The sequence below is a fragment of the Gracilinanus agilis genome, chromosome 3, assembly GCF_016433145.1.
Source record: "Gracilinanus agilis isolate LMUSP501 chromosome 3, AgileGrace, whole genome shotgun sequence".
NCBI classification, from domain to species: Eukaryota; Metazoa; Chordata; class Mammalia; order Didelphimorphia; family Didelphidae; genus Gracilinanus; species Gracilinanus agilis.
Genome location: NC_058132.1, coordinates 648,734,647 through 648,749,744, shown reverse-complemented (window position 1 = coordinate 648,749,744; position 15,098 = coordinate 648,734,647). Strand labels below are relative to the sequence as shown.

General features: G+C 41.8%; 1 protein-coding gene across 3 annotated transcripts in view; it reads left to right on the top strand.

Moving 5' to 3' along the window:
* Positions 1–1,451: 1,451 nt before the first annotated feature.
* ATG4B (autophagy related 4B cysteine peptidase) overlaps positions 1,452–15,098 on the top strand; it is a 34,116-nt gene continuing 20,469 nt past the window's right edge. For 2 of the 3 annotated variants that reach the window (XM_044670892.1, XM_044670891.1), the window contains exons 1-3: positions 1,452–1,487; positions 11,721–11,822; positions 13,033–13,104. In XM_044670892.1, the coding sequence (XP_044526827.1) occupies positions 1,478–1,487; positions 11,721–11,822; positions 13,033–13,104 (184 nt within the window). In that variant the 5' untranslated portion in view covers positions 1,452–1,477. Of the gene's footprint in view, positions 1,488–11,716; positions 11,823–13,032; positions 13,105–15,098 lie in introns of those variants that run through there. The other variant, XM_044670893.1, reaches the window with a different exon arrangement.

Sequence of the window (15,098 nt, the reverse complement as noted above, 5' to 3'; positions counted from 1 at the left end):
GGTAGAGAGACCAAGGCCGAGTCAACCAACCAACAAGCATGTTTTTAGCATTTACCATGTGCCCAGTGTCCCGGTACTGAGAGAAAGAAAAAACAATCCCTCCCAGCAAAGGGCTCCCATTTGCATAGGGAGAAAATGTGTAGACAGTGGAGAGAAGGAATGGACCTGAAATTATATTCAGATGGGGGACTCCTGGGTGGAGCAGCCCCCTCCTGTGCCCCCACCTAAATGCAGATGGGTGCCTTCTCTGCAACTCATAATCTTAGAAAGCTGTCTAGAGCTCTAAGCGGCAGAATGGCCTAGGCAGCCAGAACGTGCCCTAGGCAGCTTTTCCAGCTATACCAAGGCTAAGCCATGTCCCTGTATGGGACGCATCATCCCAGGTAGATCTATCCTAGACCTTAGAGGGGAGAGCCCTCGGAGAAGGGGGCCTGGGAGTGAGTCTGGAGGGCAGAGCATTCCGGGTGGGGAGGATGGCCAGGGCATAAAGGCAGGAGATGAGTGATTTTGTTAGAGGACCAATGGGACGTCCATTGCTAAGCAGCTTCCACTTCCTCCCGCCTTCAACATTCGTACCCTCAAGGCGCTCGCTCACGTTCCAGTCCAACATCCACCAGACGGCTAACTTCTTGAGGGCAGGGACTGTTTTTTATGTTTCCTTGGATCCCCAGGGCTTACTTAGCACAGAGCTAGGCATTTCGGAGGCACTTTAAAATGTGGACTGATGTGATTAGCATTTATTTTTGTTGTTCAGTCTTGTCTGACTTTTTGGGACCCCATTTGGGGTTTTCTTGGCAAAAAATGCTGGAGAGGTTTGCCATTTCTTTCTTCAGTTTATTTTACAGAGGAGGAAACTGAGGACAACAGAGTGATGTGACTTGCCTCAGTCACCCAGCTAGTAAGTGCCTGAGGCTGGATTTGAACCTGGGAACCAGAATCTTCCCGATTCCAGGCCCAGCCCTCTCCGCACTCTGGTGCCACCTAGCTGCCCTTTTGCATTGAGAAGCACCAGCCAGGGGAGATAGAGGGATAAAGGAAAGATCAGGCCCTGTCCGCCCGGAGTTTACATTCTCCCGGGAGATGTCAAGCCGATAGGTGTCGGCCGAGATGCGAGAGAGGAAAAGAGATGGTATGTCCTCCCTCGGTAGCCTCCACCGCTCCGGTTCTCTCCACCTGCAGTGGTCTGGCTCCGTAAAGGCCACACCCCTCCCCTCACGGGCCCCACCCTCCGGCCGCAGTACCGTACGACAAGATGGCGGCCCCCACAGGACCTTCCTCGGCTCCACGCAATCCTTGTCCGGACCAGCCTCCTTTCCGACCCCGCCCCTCCCCGTGCTTCCGGCTCACGAGCCTCCGGGCTCGAGGCCGCGTCCTGATTGGCCTTGTCTCCGCGTGACGTCACTCCGCGTCGCGTCGCGTCGGGTCGCGGTGCCTGTGGTAGCGACGCCGCCGGTTAGTCGGTGAGGGAAGAGGGAAGATGGATGCAGGTGAGGAGGCGTCGTTCGCCCGCTGGCAGCCCGGGACCGGGGGTCGCGGCCAGGGGCTGCCTAGACCAGGGCGCGGGGCGGGGAAGGCCCCGAGGAGCCGCTGCCAGGGTCGGACCGGGCGTCTCCCTCCGGGCCCGGGGCGTTGTGGGACACCGCCTGGGGCGGCCTTGAAGGGCCGAGGAAAGGGCCCGTCCCTGTCCTCGTGGGCTCCCGGCGCCCCCGAGGTTAGGCTACCCTGGGCTATCACGGGCGGGGAAGGTTACTTTGGCTCCTCCGGGTGCGCGCGTCTACACAGGCAGTACCCCCGTCCCGTCATCCAGCTGCCGAGCCGGACTGTCCACGGGGAACGTGGGGCTCTGAGATCATCTTTCTAGAGGGACAACCAGGCGGCGACAGCGCTTGGGCTTCTTGGTCTCGGAGTCCCCCCGAGGTACCAGACTAGGGGGCGGGGAGCCGGGGCTTGTGCTGAAGTTGACACTAGGTTTGCCGGAGGCGCCTAGCCCGGGGCCCTGGACCTCCAAGCCCCTAAACCTTGTAGTTACCGTCTTGGCTGGCGCTCCTGCTGGGGTAGCTGCTGCTTTCTTTCTTTTAAACTCTACTTTACGACTAGGGCACTAGCTGACCCCTTTGCAGTTCCGTTTTTAGACCCTTCCCTTCTGTCTTAGGATCAATGCCATGAATTGGATCCGAGGCAAATGGGGGTTACGTGACTTGCCCAGGGTCACAGAGCCAGGTAGTGTCTGAGGCCAGATTTGAACCCAGGACCTCCTTTTCCAGGCTTGGCACTCTATCCACCCAACCACCGAGATGCCCTCTTCTTAATAAGTTGCTTCCCCCTGAACAAAGAAAGTAAAGTTTAAAAAAAAAAAAAAAAAGACCTTCCCACTGGCCAAAGTCAGAAAATTTTGTCATTTTTGTTGGTGAAATAATTTGAAGATAACAAGTTTTTGGACCCAACTAGTCATTCCCCTGAAGGGAGTAGCAAGGTTGAGCAGTAGATAAGAGTGCCTGGCCTGGAGTCTGGAAGAACTCTGTTCAAATCCTGATCTAGAGAGTAGCAGTGTGACCCTGGACAAGGCACTTGACCCTGTTTGCCTCGGTTTTCTCATCTGTAAGATGAGCTGGAGAAGGAAATGGCAAAGTCCTCCAGGGTCTTTGCCAAGAAAGCCTCATATGGGGTGTCCTTTCCTACTCTTTCCCCCACCTACCTTCCCTTTAGTATCTCCAGAGACTGAGCAGTAAATGCTTTAGGTGTATATTCCAAGTCCCATTTTCTTTTGTTCAGGGCCTGGTTAGCTTATCTTTACTCTTCTTGTTTTTGTATTTGGGGCTCCATACAATAAATAATCTCTGCAAAATTGATTTCTGCCGGATGCAATTTCACTGTCAGCATATGATATTATTTTGTTTTTGCTTTACCCTGACATTTTTAGCTTAAATTAGTTTAAGATATGCTGTATTAACTTGGAAATGGTCATTTGAAGATTTTTGATGATGGGGAGCCAGTTATTAAATGAATAGATATGAAGAACATTGTGGAAACAATTCCTGGAATTATATTCTCACTTGAATTCTAAACAAGCATTCTGAGCAAATTTCATTTTAAAGTTAGGGGGTTTTGTTGATTTTCTTTTTTAACACTGTCACTTCCCAAGAAAACTTCCTTCCCCCAAATTGAACATTTTCTGGCAACAAAGTATAGTTTAGCAAAACAAACCAGCACGTGCTTATAATCCATCACCTCTCTGCCAGTTGTAGTGAAGCCTACTTTACTGTGTCCTCTGGAGTCAAAATTGGTCATTGCATTGATCAGAGTTTTGATATTTTTCAGTGTTTTCCTCAACACTATTGTCATTCTGTAAGTTATTTTCTTGATCCTGCTTCTTCATGAGTCAGTAATGTTGGATTTCATGAACATTCAACAGCCATTTCAACCATCCTCCAATTGTTGAGCATCTACTTTGTTCAAAATGCTGCCAGAAATATTTTGTCTTTTGTTCTTGACTTCCTTGGGTATGGGGTTCCTTTTGTGTATGATTGGTCCCTTCCAGTTCTCAGATTGTGGTGGTGAGTAGTGATGAGGATGTCACTTATTTTTAAAAGTGGTTGTTAGTTTGGCTGCACTGAGGGGTTTATGAGAAGGTAGGGGACAGAATAGAGAGAGGGCTGGCCTTGAAGTCAGATCTGAGTCTTAGGCTCTGTGACTGCCTCGGCAAGCATCTTAAATTACTGAGACAAGTTGTCTAATCAGCAATGATTGGATCAGTCTAAAGTGTAGGTGCTTCCAAGACTGAGAGTTTCCTCTGCTGTGATGAAATCACAGGTACAAACCCTCCAGGGACTTTGTTGGAAGAATTGTGACAAAAGGAGAAAGGAGATGTAAAAGCAAATGGGGGGGTGGGGGGGAGGGCAAGGTCAGTGAAAAGACTCTGGCTGGGGATTTGCAAACTGCCACCTTGGTCCACTTGACATCCTGGGAACAAAATTTGATTAGAGATCATTTCAACTTAGGGATCTTTTATAACAGACACATTGAACCCTGTACTTGAAGCAACATCTTCAACAGCTACTTTATTGGGATCCAAGGGGAGTGCTATGCATGCAGGGCTCCTTTTGAGGCCATGGTTTGTTTAAACAGGATAGGATTTTAGCTTTTCCTGGTCAAATTATATCACTCTTTCGGAAGGACTGACAGTAGTCTTCTCCAGGCTGCCCTAACTCAAGTCCTGGATTCCTTAGCATTCCTGTCCTGCCTGTGATGACTGAGTTCTTTTGGCAGCCCGATCCATAAATGTCTTTGATCTCTTCCTATTAGTTCTGTTCAACAAGCATGTGACCCATAAAAGTCCTGGAAATCTCAATATTTTATGACTTAGCAGTAGCCTTTGTGTCTGGACTCTTAGAATTTCATTTTTTCATTTTGTATGTAATAACCCTAATATGTTGACAGGACACAAATGAATGAAAAAGATAGAATCAAACTGTGTGGATTAGAGAGATGTCATTGAACAAGATTTATTAAACAATCTATCTTTATGTCCAGAGTGCACCCAGAATTAAATCACTAGCATTTTAATGCAAATTTTTTTGAGGTTTATTAAAAGGAAGTCAATCCATTTTACACCAAATATTTTAAACGTGTCAAAAATAGTAAACTTAAAAAATTTTATAAATTTCAACTTGAGATTTCACTTGCACTGTATAATCTTTTCAGAAAGTTTTTATAGATTTTTATGGTGAAAATGCTTTTGTAGCAGAAATGTACTACAGCTTATAAATGCCATCAGTTTACATTCTTTTTGTGTGATTTTAAAATTGAGACTTTAAAAACAGAGAAATCAATTAACCCCAATGCTTTATTATTTTCCCATAATTTTAGACCTGGAAGATCACCTTGGTATATAACCCTTCCTTTTTACAGAGGAGGAATCTTAAGGCCCAGAGCAGGGAGATGACTTGTCCAAGATCACACTCACACAGCTTAGTTCTTAGCAGAGCCAGGATTAGAGCCCAGGGCTTTTTTGATCTTAAACCAACGTTTTCTCTCCAGCATTTTAAGGAAGGCACAAAAGTTAGATTCTGCAAACTTGACAGTGAAACCCAGAAAAAGTTTAGCCTGATTTAATAAAGCGATGACTTATGAAAAATTAGAAATGATGATCAGGTGCAATGCAACCAGTATTGATTCACCCAAGTTAGTCTCTACTACTTTAATTTCCATCTCTGATAATTTTTTAAAGATTAAGTTTAAAGAGGCTGATTCTTCATAGATTTCATTTAAAAATGACTTGACCAGGGTCACACAGCTAGAAAGTGTCTGAGGTCAGATTTGAACCCAGGACCTCAGTCTCCAGGCCTGGCACTTTACCCACTGAGCCACCTAATGGCCCCTCTAAATGTTTCCCAAGGGAAATCACCACAACAGAAAGAAATTATACTCTATAAATTTATTGTATCATCTATTTCCTACTTTTATTTTTAGCTTTTTTTCATTTGCATTGATATGGACTCAGTAACAGGGTTATGACATGCTGATGACGGCTAGATTATTATTATTTTTTTAATGAAACTCGATAGTATTTCTCATTTTCTCCTTCAATTTATATTGTTCCCCTCCCCATAGATATTTTACTGTATGTCATCCTTGAAACTATAAAATAACTGCCTTTCTTAGGTTGCTACCTCTTTTTCTCTCTCTTCTTCTCTTTTTCTCTTCCTTTTTCTTTCATGTTCTTTCTTACCACATATCAAAAGAGAGGTTATGAACACCACTTCATAAAAAGCTCATGAAATTATAGTAGAAGACTGAAATATATTTGAGGAATTTTCTCTATATAAATACCTATTGGGAGAAGCAGAGATTAACTAAGAGGTCAGAGAATAAACTAGAAAAATTAATAGTTTATGTTGACAGATAATTTGTTCAGACGATACATGCCAAAGTTAACATTATTAGGGATTTTGCTTAAGTTTAAGGGAGCTTTGAGATCAGCAAGGTCATTCCTCCAGTGGAAAAGGATGACGTACCTGGGGGAAGCACAGCAGCTAAGGATGTAACCGAGTCTAGAAGCCATGACTTCTGCCTCCCACTCCCATGCTCTTGCCTGCTCTACTGCAATGTCCTCTTGATACAGCAGAGTGCATTGTTTGCACTTTCAGACAGTGACATGAGAGTGGTGTCACACCCCACCTGGAATTTTTCTAGATGCACCTAATAAACAGTCTTAAACCTGAAATCTGATGAGATTTTTCCAGAGTCAGGGACCTTATACATTTGTGCATATCAAGAAAGTCTTTATCTCCTAATTGTGTTCACATTGTTTTTTACCTTTTAACATTTAATTTAACTTTTGAATCATAGAGATGATTGAATGCACATACATAAATGGGAGAACTTTGCATATATAAGGAAAATAAAAATTAGATGGTGTAATGGTAATTGTAATAGAAGTGTAATTAGCTTAGTAAAAAGGTAGAGTGTAGATTATGAAAGGGATCAGAAAATAAGGGTTAGACCCCTTATAACAGTGGAAAATTAGGTAACTGAGAAAGGTATAACAGTTTCACAAATGAAAACCTATGCTGTGATAACATGTCAAAGATGGTACTTCAAAGTGCACAATGTTAAATCTCTATTCCCAGTGTATGATAGAATGAAAAAATACAAATCCTAGTGTTGGAGAGAACGCACAGCAGCCTATAGTGTAGTATAAAGCATAAATGTGAAAGGTATCCCCGTAGTAATGCATCTTATCATCCCACCTTAGAACAAGACTTCTGTCACTCTTTTTTGAAGCGTATGTGTTAACATGAGGGAAATTAGTCCCATTTTCTCTACTTTCCATATGTTCATTCTCTCATCCCTTGGATTGTTTCTTGTAATTGTCTTGTTCAACCAGCCTGTTTCTAAATTTAGGCTGTTTGTCACTTTTCTTAGAAAGCAGCAAGTCTCCTCAGTCACTTCAAGTTTGGACTTTCCTAAGCTATTTATTCAAGGTTTCCTCTTTAGACCTTGTCTCATTCGAAGCATTTATAATTTCCCAGATAGTATTACATTAACATGATTTTATACCACTACTTAATATATCTTTGAAATCAAGGCAGCGGTTTTCACAAAGCTGACTTTTGCAAGCTTTAACTTGTAGATATTTTAAGAACGTTCTGTGAGTTTTTCTTTTCTATTCCAACTCAGAAAGAGTTGTTTAGTGTTGCTGTGAGGATAGACTATAGATTGCTAAAAGAGAGCCAGCAGAAGTTGTTGGTCTTTGGAAATGTCTAGCCAGTTAGTGCTGCATTTGAAAGGTAGGATGAAAAGGATATTTGACTCTGAAGTCCAGGTGGAGAAATATAGAGTCCTTTAGGTCTCAGTGAGGAATGGCTTTTCTTAAGAGAGTGAAATCATCCTTGTGGAACTTTGCTGGCCCCCATTTGTCTTGTGTTTATGTACCGTCATTTGAGAACACCAGGGTGCTTTGGACTGTGGCCTTTGTCAAGAGCTTGAGAAAAGAGGAGACAGCCAGTACCTATTGTAGTCAAGGTAAGAAGAATTCAATTTTCCTGCTGTCATGGCCTAGCCTTGGTTTACAGAGTAAATACTTTAAAATACACATTTGTCTTCTGTTCCCAGTTTCCTTAGTAATTTGGATTGTAATGATTCATCAAAATACTTAAGGTATTATAGAGTTGTCATTTTAACACCACCATAATTAGCTAGTGCAAGTTTGACCTTCCCAATTTTAATTGGTTTGTTTTAGGAGCTTTTCTCACATCTAGGTTGTCTTCATTTCTTTGGAGCCTTTTGTACTCTTCTATTTAAGTAGTAGCTAAGTAGGTTTCAGTAACCTATAAATTTCTTAGTTACAGCAAAAGACAGGGAGCGATGTATTTGAACCTATTTAATGAGGCTGACTAACCTGTACCGTATTAGATGTAAAGATGGCTTCCTGACCTATAAACCTTGATAATAAATATTAGAAGTACATCTGTTCTATATTTCTCCACTCTAGCAATTTGAGTATTTTTACTTCAAAATAATCTTGAAGGAACAACGCATTTGGGACTTGGCTTAAAAATTAGCTTCTTTCAGCTACTCTTAAACTGATGTTCACATGTCTTACTTTTCTCTTTGTTTTTCTTACATGGATAGCTATGGTATTTTCTTAATGAGTTTAAGTTTGTTTTCATTTGTGCTAAGCCCAAGGAAAATATCCTCATTCAAACAAAGCTTGTAGTTGTCTAGACCTGTGGTTTTGTAGTGTTTAAGTGGCCAACAGATAACTTCTTTTGTGAACCTCTGGTTTTGTATAAAATATGTCTGTGGGAAATGAGGCTGACTGAGAAGAGAGGCTTATTGGTGATGGGATTAAAAAGTTAAAGGTCAGAAATGATTCTACTACAATATTCTATAACTCAGAATTAGATGGGTTTTGTTTTTCCCTTTCAACAAAAAATTGGAATTCTGGGTCAGCATCCTGAATAAAGAGGATGACATGCAACTGAATCATTTCCCAAACTCACCAATTGTTTTCATGGTGGCACAAAGTGATGAGTGCTATTACTGTGCTGTAAAACTGGCAGATGAGACTTGTAATTTCACTTCTTTCCTCTTGGGTTCCATGGCCAGGTGTTGGAGATAAAGGAAACGGTGAAGTGTGTGATGTGTCTTTGATCTTTTCCTTCCAGAATGATCTTCAGGAATTATAGCATTTCAAAGCTGGAAGGGACCTTAGAAATCATCTGGTTCAACCCTATCATTTGACAAATGAGGAAACCACCTAGAGCAGTGAAATGGCTTGCCCATTGCAGCTAGTTAGTAGCTAGGCCTGGACCTGAACCATGGTGTCCTCATACCTGTGCAATTGTTCAAGAAAGGAGGAAGCATTAATTAAGCACCTACAACGTTCCAGGCACTGTGCTAAGTGCTTTTACAAATATTGTCTCATTTGATCCTCACAACAACCCTGGGAGGTAGGCACTATTATTTTCCCCATTTTATAGTTGAAGGAACTAAGGCAGACAGGTGAAGGAAGTGACTCGTCTGGGGTCCCACAGCCAGTGTCTGAGGCTAGATTTAAACTCCAGGCTTCCTGATTCCAGGTGGCTACTGAACTACCCTGCCTATAAAGGCCAAAGTGGTATTTTTGAATGGGCTCCCTTTGCACTTGGAGGTGTTTCTTAACCTTTTTTTTTTTTTCCTGAGACATGTTAAGGAGCAGTTTGCATGTTTAGCTAGGACATGGAAATTGTAAATAACTGTAGAAAAGGATTTAGCTGTGATCAGGTTTGCTTTAAAGAAATTTCAGGGCTGAGACCTTATTGGACTGTTCATTGAAAAAGACCAGACGAAATTCAGTTCAGTGAGTGTGTGTTGAGCATGTATGAGGAGTGTGCCCTTGATCGTCTGCTGTGAGATGAATGTGAAGCTCAGAGACAAGGACATAGTTTCATTAGGTGTCTTTGAAGGTTTGCTGAGAAAGGAAGCCAGGCCAGCTTTTTAAGGTTTTGTAGAAAGGCCAGCGGAGCACTTAGGTCCTCTTGGGAATGATTAGCTTCATTTTCTGATCATGTAAATGTAACCTACCCTGCCTTCTTTTAAAGGTCTTTTTGGTTTGTTTTTTGCTGAATGTTGCTGGGTTCAGTTTTTGTTTTTGTTTTTGGCCCGAACGGGTACTGTGCAAATTGTGTCAAGAAGCTGCCAAAAGCCACGTTGATTTTTCTGTCTTCTGGTAAATGGTCTCCCTTTAGTCCAGGGAAAGTCCTATTGCTGCAGAATTGATTTTTTGACTGGGCAGGTTGTTAGGGAGAGCTATAGCCAAGTATGCTTCCCTGAAAGTCGCATTCTTATCCTTCCTCTGCCATCTTTGGGAACCTTCCTTTCTCTTCAGGCTCTGTTTGACATCACTGAGAGCAGAATCTTAGCTGGAGATGGAGTGTCTCGTTCACAGGCTGCTTCTTCCAGCCAAGAGAAGGCCATGGGCCACGCTTGAGATGAGGGAGGCAGGCTGAGGAATAGCTTTGGTGAGCGGCAGGGTTGTCAGGGTTTTGGAATGGATGCTTCTCTTGGGACTCCTGGGTTGAGCTGAGTCTTCCTTAGCTGGGAATTGCTTGAGGGCAGGAGGTGGAAGAGAGCTGAAGCTTCCTGGCTTTCCTGGAGTCACAGCAAACCTTCCATCCTGAAGGTACAGAAGACTTTCAGCCTGTGTGCTTGGATGACATAAAATGTGAAAAAGTTGAGTGTGTGCCTTTAGGTATGAAGTGGGAATGCAGCAAGGTGCACTGTGCAAGATGACTTAGGGCAGCTTGGAGGGAAGAAGATGCAAGGACTTCTAAGAGTGCTCTGGCAGCCTTGTAGAGAAGGGAGAAAAAAAAAAAGTTCACAGAGCTCCCTCTCTAAGGACACTTGGTGCCCTCTCCTCCTTGTTCCTCCTAGCTTTTAGGGATTCTGCATTGCCAGCCTCCAGTTCTGTATATTGCTGCTCGTTGGGATCTATTGGAGTAGGGGGAAAGTCGGCTTGGAGGTTCACATCCTTCTCTGGCACATACTGGCTTTGACCTGGGCATAGTTGACTGGGTGACTTCATAAGTGGGTTTGCAAGTCCAGCGCAGGTCCCCTAGCTACTACTGTGCACTTTTACACAGTTTAGTGGTAAGATTCTTCTTTGTACAAAAATGGATAAAAGTTTCTGCCTATCATATCAGTTCCTATAAAGCAAATCATTGTGGTAACTCCAAAATTCGGAAGCAGAAAACCCTATTTTGACAACCTCTGTTGGTGGAGGGACCCCCGTATTTGGAGTTTGAGGACCTAGACACTCCCGTCTTAGATCTCTGTGACCTTCCCTTCTCTCTGTCCTCATCTGTGAAGGGCCTTTAAGGGCTTGGAGAAAATGGCTTTTCTGGTTCATACCTTCTCACTTTAAATCCTTGGAGCCTTTAGATTTCAAATGAGCACTTCTAGAATGAGGATTTAGATCAAGATTTCCTTCAAGGCAAGTCTATTTCTTAACCTTTGACTGTATTAATAGCAAGATGAGATTAGGGATTAAACTTTTTAGTTTTTGAATAGAAGTCTTTAGTCAAAGGGTAAAAGAAAAGAAATTGACCAGATTACTGCTTTTTCACTTAGTATTTCTTTGTTTATATTATTGAAGTCCAGAGAATAAAGGGTGGGGGTAGGGGAGGCAGGGAGATGGTGTCTTTTTTTTTTTTTTTAATTTAGTTTTTTTAAATCCTTATCTTCTCTCTTAGAATTAATACTGTGTGTGGGTTTCTAGGCAGAAGAGGGGTAGAGGTTAGGCCATGGGGGTTAAGTGACTTGCCCTGCCCAGGGTTACATAGCTAGGAAGTAACTGGATCAGATTTGAACCTAGGACCTCCCGTTTCTAGGCCTGGCTCTGTATCTCCTGAGCTTGCTGCCCCCTTGCAGTGATATCTTCAATGGAAAAGTTAGTAAGGCATAACTGCCAAAAATGCACCTGAGATAAGACATTCTATCTGCTTTTTAAGCTAGGAGAAGGGAAGAATCTGTTTCCTCTGAGTTGGTGCAGTGACTAGTAATATTAGTAGGGTTTATGGTCTACCAGATGGCCCTTTCTCCCAGTTTTTCTAAAATATAATTTGTCCTATATATCATACCATGGAAATGTTATGAGATAACCATATTGATTTTTCTTTTTGTGCTTCAACGATTTAAGAAATACCGCATCATATAATTGATGTCTTTGGTTTCAACAGCAACTCTTACCTACGATACTCTCAGGTTTGCTGAATTTGAAGATTTCCCAGAGACCACAGATCCTGTCTGGATATTGGGTAGAAAATATACCATCTTCACAGGTAATAGTTCTAGAGTCTTGTCTGTCTGTGATAATCTGTTTTTTGTGGAATAGTTTGCAACTAATCAGTTTTTGAATATCGGTTAATTTTTTTGGCTGGAAGTTTTTATTTAATTAATTAATTTGGGTTATTTTGCCATGGTTACATGATTCATGTTCTTTCCCATCTCCCTCCCATAGCCAATGCACAATTCCACTGGGTTTTTTACATGTGTCATTGATCAAGACCTATTTCCATATTATTAATTTTTGCATGAGGGTGATCCGCTTAGAGTCTACATCCCCAATCACATCCCCACTGACCCATGTGATCAAGCAGGTTTATTTTTCTTCTGTGTTTCTGCTCCCACAGTTTTTCCTCTGAATGTGGATAATGTTCTTTCTCAAAAGTCCCTCAGAATTGTCCTGGGTCATTGCATTGCTGCTAGTAGAGAAGTCCATTACATTCGATTGTGCCACAGTGTATCGGTCTCTGTGTACAATGTTCTCCTGGTTCTGCTCCTTTCATTGCATCAATTCCTGGAGGTCTTTCCAGTTTACATGGAATTCCTCCAGTTCTTTATTCCTTTGAGCACAATAGTATTCCATCACTAACAGATGCCACAGTTTGTTCAGCCATTCCCCAATCGAAGGGCATCCCCTCATTTTCCAATTTTTTGCCATCACAAAGAGCAGCTATAAATATTTTTGCACAAGTCTTTTTCCTTATCTCTTTGGGGTATAAACCCAACAGTGGTATGGCTGGATCAAAAGGCAGGCAGTCTTGTAAAGCCCTTTGGGCATAGTTCCAAATTGTCATCCAGAATGGTTGGATCAATTCACAATTTCACCAGCAATGCATTAATGTTCCAGTTTTGCCACATGCCCTCCAGCATTCATTACTCTCCCCTGCTGTCATTTTAGCCAATCTGCTGGGTGTGAGGTGATACCTCAGAGTTGTTTTGATTTGCATTTCTCTAATTATAAGAGAATATATCAGTTAAACTAAATCATTTAAATCGTATAGAAAGAACTAGTACCAGATATATCCATTATGGAAACTTTGTGCATAAGATTGTTATAATTCAGTAGATGCATTCCAGATCATTTGAGTCCAGAATATTTCTTTACTTATGAAGTAAATAAATTATGGTATTTACTTATGAAGCTAGGGGGAGGGGGTTGTTTTGTGATTTAAGTTTTGTGATTAAGAAGTTATGAAATTCTTTCAGAAAAAGACGAGATCCTTTCAGATGTCACTTCTCGGCTTTGGTTCACATATAGGAAAAATTTTCCAGCCATTGGTAAGCAAGCAATTGACTATCTGTATAGTAATAATCATGCCAAGTCACTTAACTACCCAGGGATTCAGATCATTTTACTGAGTGCTAAGTGCCATTGCTTCTGGGAGTTTTCTTCATTGTAAGTTCCCTCTATCATGGAAATCTCAGATCCAGTCCAAAAAAAAAAAAATACATAGTCCTAGGTATGTCTCATTATTTTATTCCTTTCCTCGAGTATATAATATTTTAATTCATATAAAGTATAATAATGTGATCATTTTAAAAATGGTAATCTTATATTTTTGAGGACAAGTACTTATCTCTGTCATCTTCAGAAAAGTAAGTTATTTTCTGCTTTTTGTATACAAAGTACAGTGCCACATACTAGGTAGATTGATAAGTTAGACTGGAAGTTGAGGGCTAGGATGTATTTCATGGCTTCTGCAAAACCATGGAGTTTTATATCTCCAGATTTCAGAACTGGAGAGTGCCTGAAAGATCATCTAGGCAAATCCTTTAAAAAACAAAAATAAGAACCTGACTTTCTGTCTTAGAATCAGTCCTGGGTATTGTTTCTAAGGCAGAAGAGGAGCAAGGGCTAGGCAGTTAAGTGACTTGTCCAGGGTCACAGAAATATGTGAGGTCAAATTTGAACTTAGGACCTCTAGAATTGGCTCTATCCCTTGAGTGACCCATGTGCTCAACCCCTTTCTTTTTTAATAGGTGCAGAAGATCAGAGAAATTAGTCATGCCCAAGATGGTCACACAGTAGCTACTATGTAGTTTTCTTTCTAACATCTAACATTTAAGAGGTCTTGTAGGGGTCAGCTTAGGTTCTTTTTAAGGTTCATCATTAAGTTCTTGATTCTGACAAAGTTTAAAGATTTCTCTGTTTCACAGCCAAGAAAGTGTATATATATATATATATATATATATATATATATAAAATGTTATACCTGTGTAGAAGCAATGTGTATGTACCTGCTGCTTTGGCCTGCTGGGAAAGGCATCTGGTACAGGAGTAAGACCATAGCAATGATCCTTCCCAGCCTTCCTACCCTCTCCCTTCAGCCACCCCACCCTGTCTGTAGTCCAGTGACACTGGCCCTCTCGCTGTCCTTAAGACATTGACTAAGCATTTTTGTGGACTGTTCTCTGTGCTTGTTTACCCTCTGCTGCTTCTCAACCTGGGGGCTTCCTTTGGGTCTCACCTAAAGTCTTCAGCCAGAGACTTTTCACATCCTTCTTAGTGCTAGGGCCTTCCCTCTGTGGATTATCTCCAACTGATCCTGAACCTATCTTGTTTGTACATTATGAGCATGTTGTTTCCTCCTTTCTTTTCTTTTCTTTTCTTTTTTTTCTCCTTCTTTAGCCAGAACTGTCATTTGCCTTTTTGTGTCTCCCCAGAGCTCAGCCCAGGGGCTGGCACACAGTAGTATGTAATAAAGCAGTTCATGAATTGACAAGTTATTAGTCTAGTTGGCTGAAAAATCATTATAGAGATAAAACATGGACAAGCTTTTTATGAAATCTTCCACAGGATCATAGATGAGGACTGGAAAGGGTCATTTAGTCCAACCCCTGAGTTTGTGGATGAGGAGATTAAAATCATAGAATCTAAGAGACTTATAGATGAAAGACTTTGGGAGAGTGCTGCTGAGAAGTTTTTCCTTATAACATGGGAGTCCTAAAATTACCTTTTTGTAATTTCTACCCATTAGTGCAGATTCTGTCCTTTGAGACCAACCAGGACAAGTCAAACTCTTCTATAGCTTTTCAGGTGCTTTTAGTCAACTCTCATGGGCTGCTCCTGAAGCTACTGCTTCCTATGGCATACCTCCAGATCTTTTGCTTCCCTGGTTAACTTCCTAGATGGTGGTGGTATAATAATAACAATAACAATAATAATAATAATAATCTGAACTAGAATTTGGCTAGCTAGCATCTCTGTTGTGCTTTACAGCTGCCATATCATTTGATCTTCACAGCAACCCTAGGAGATAGGTGCTAGTGTT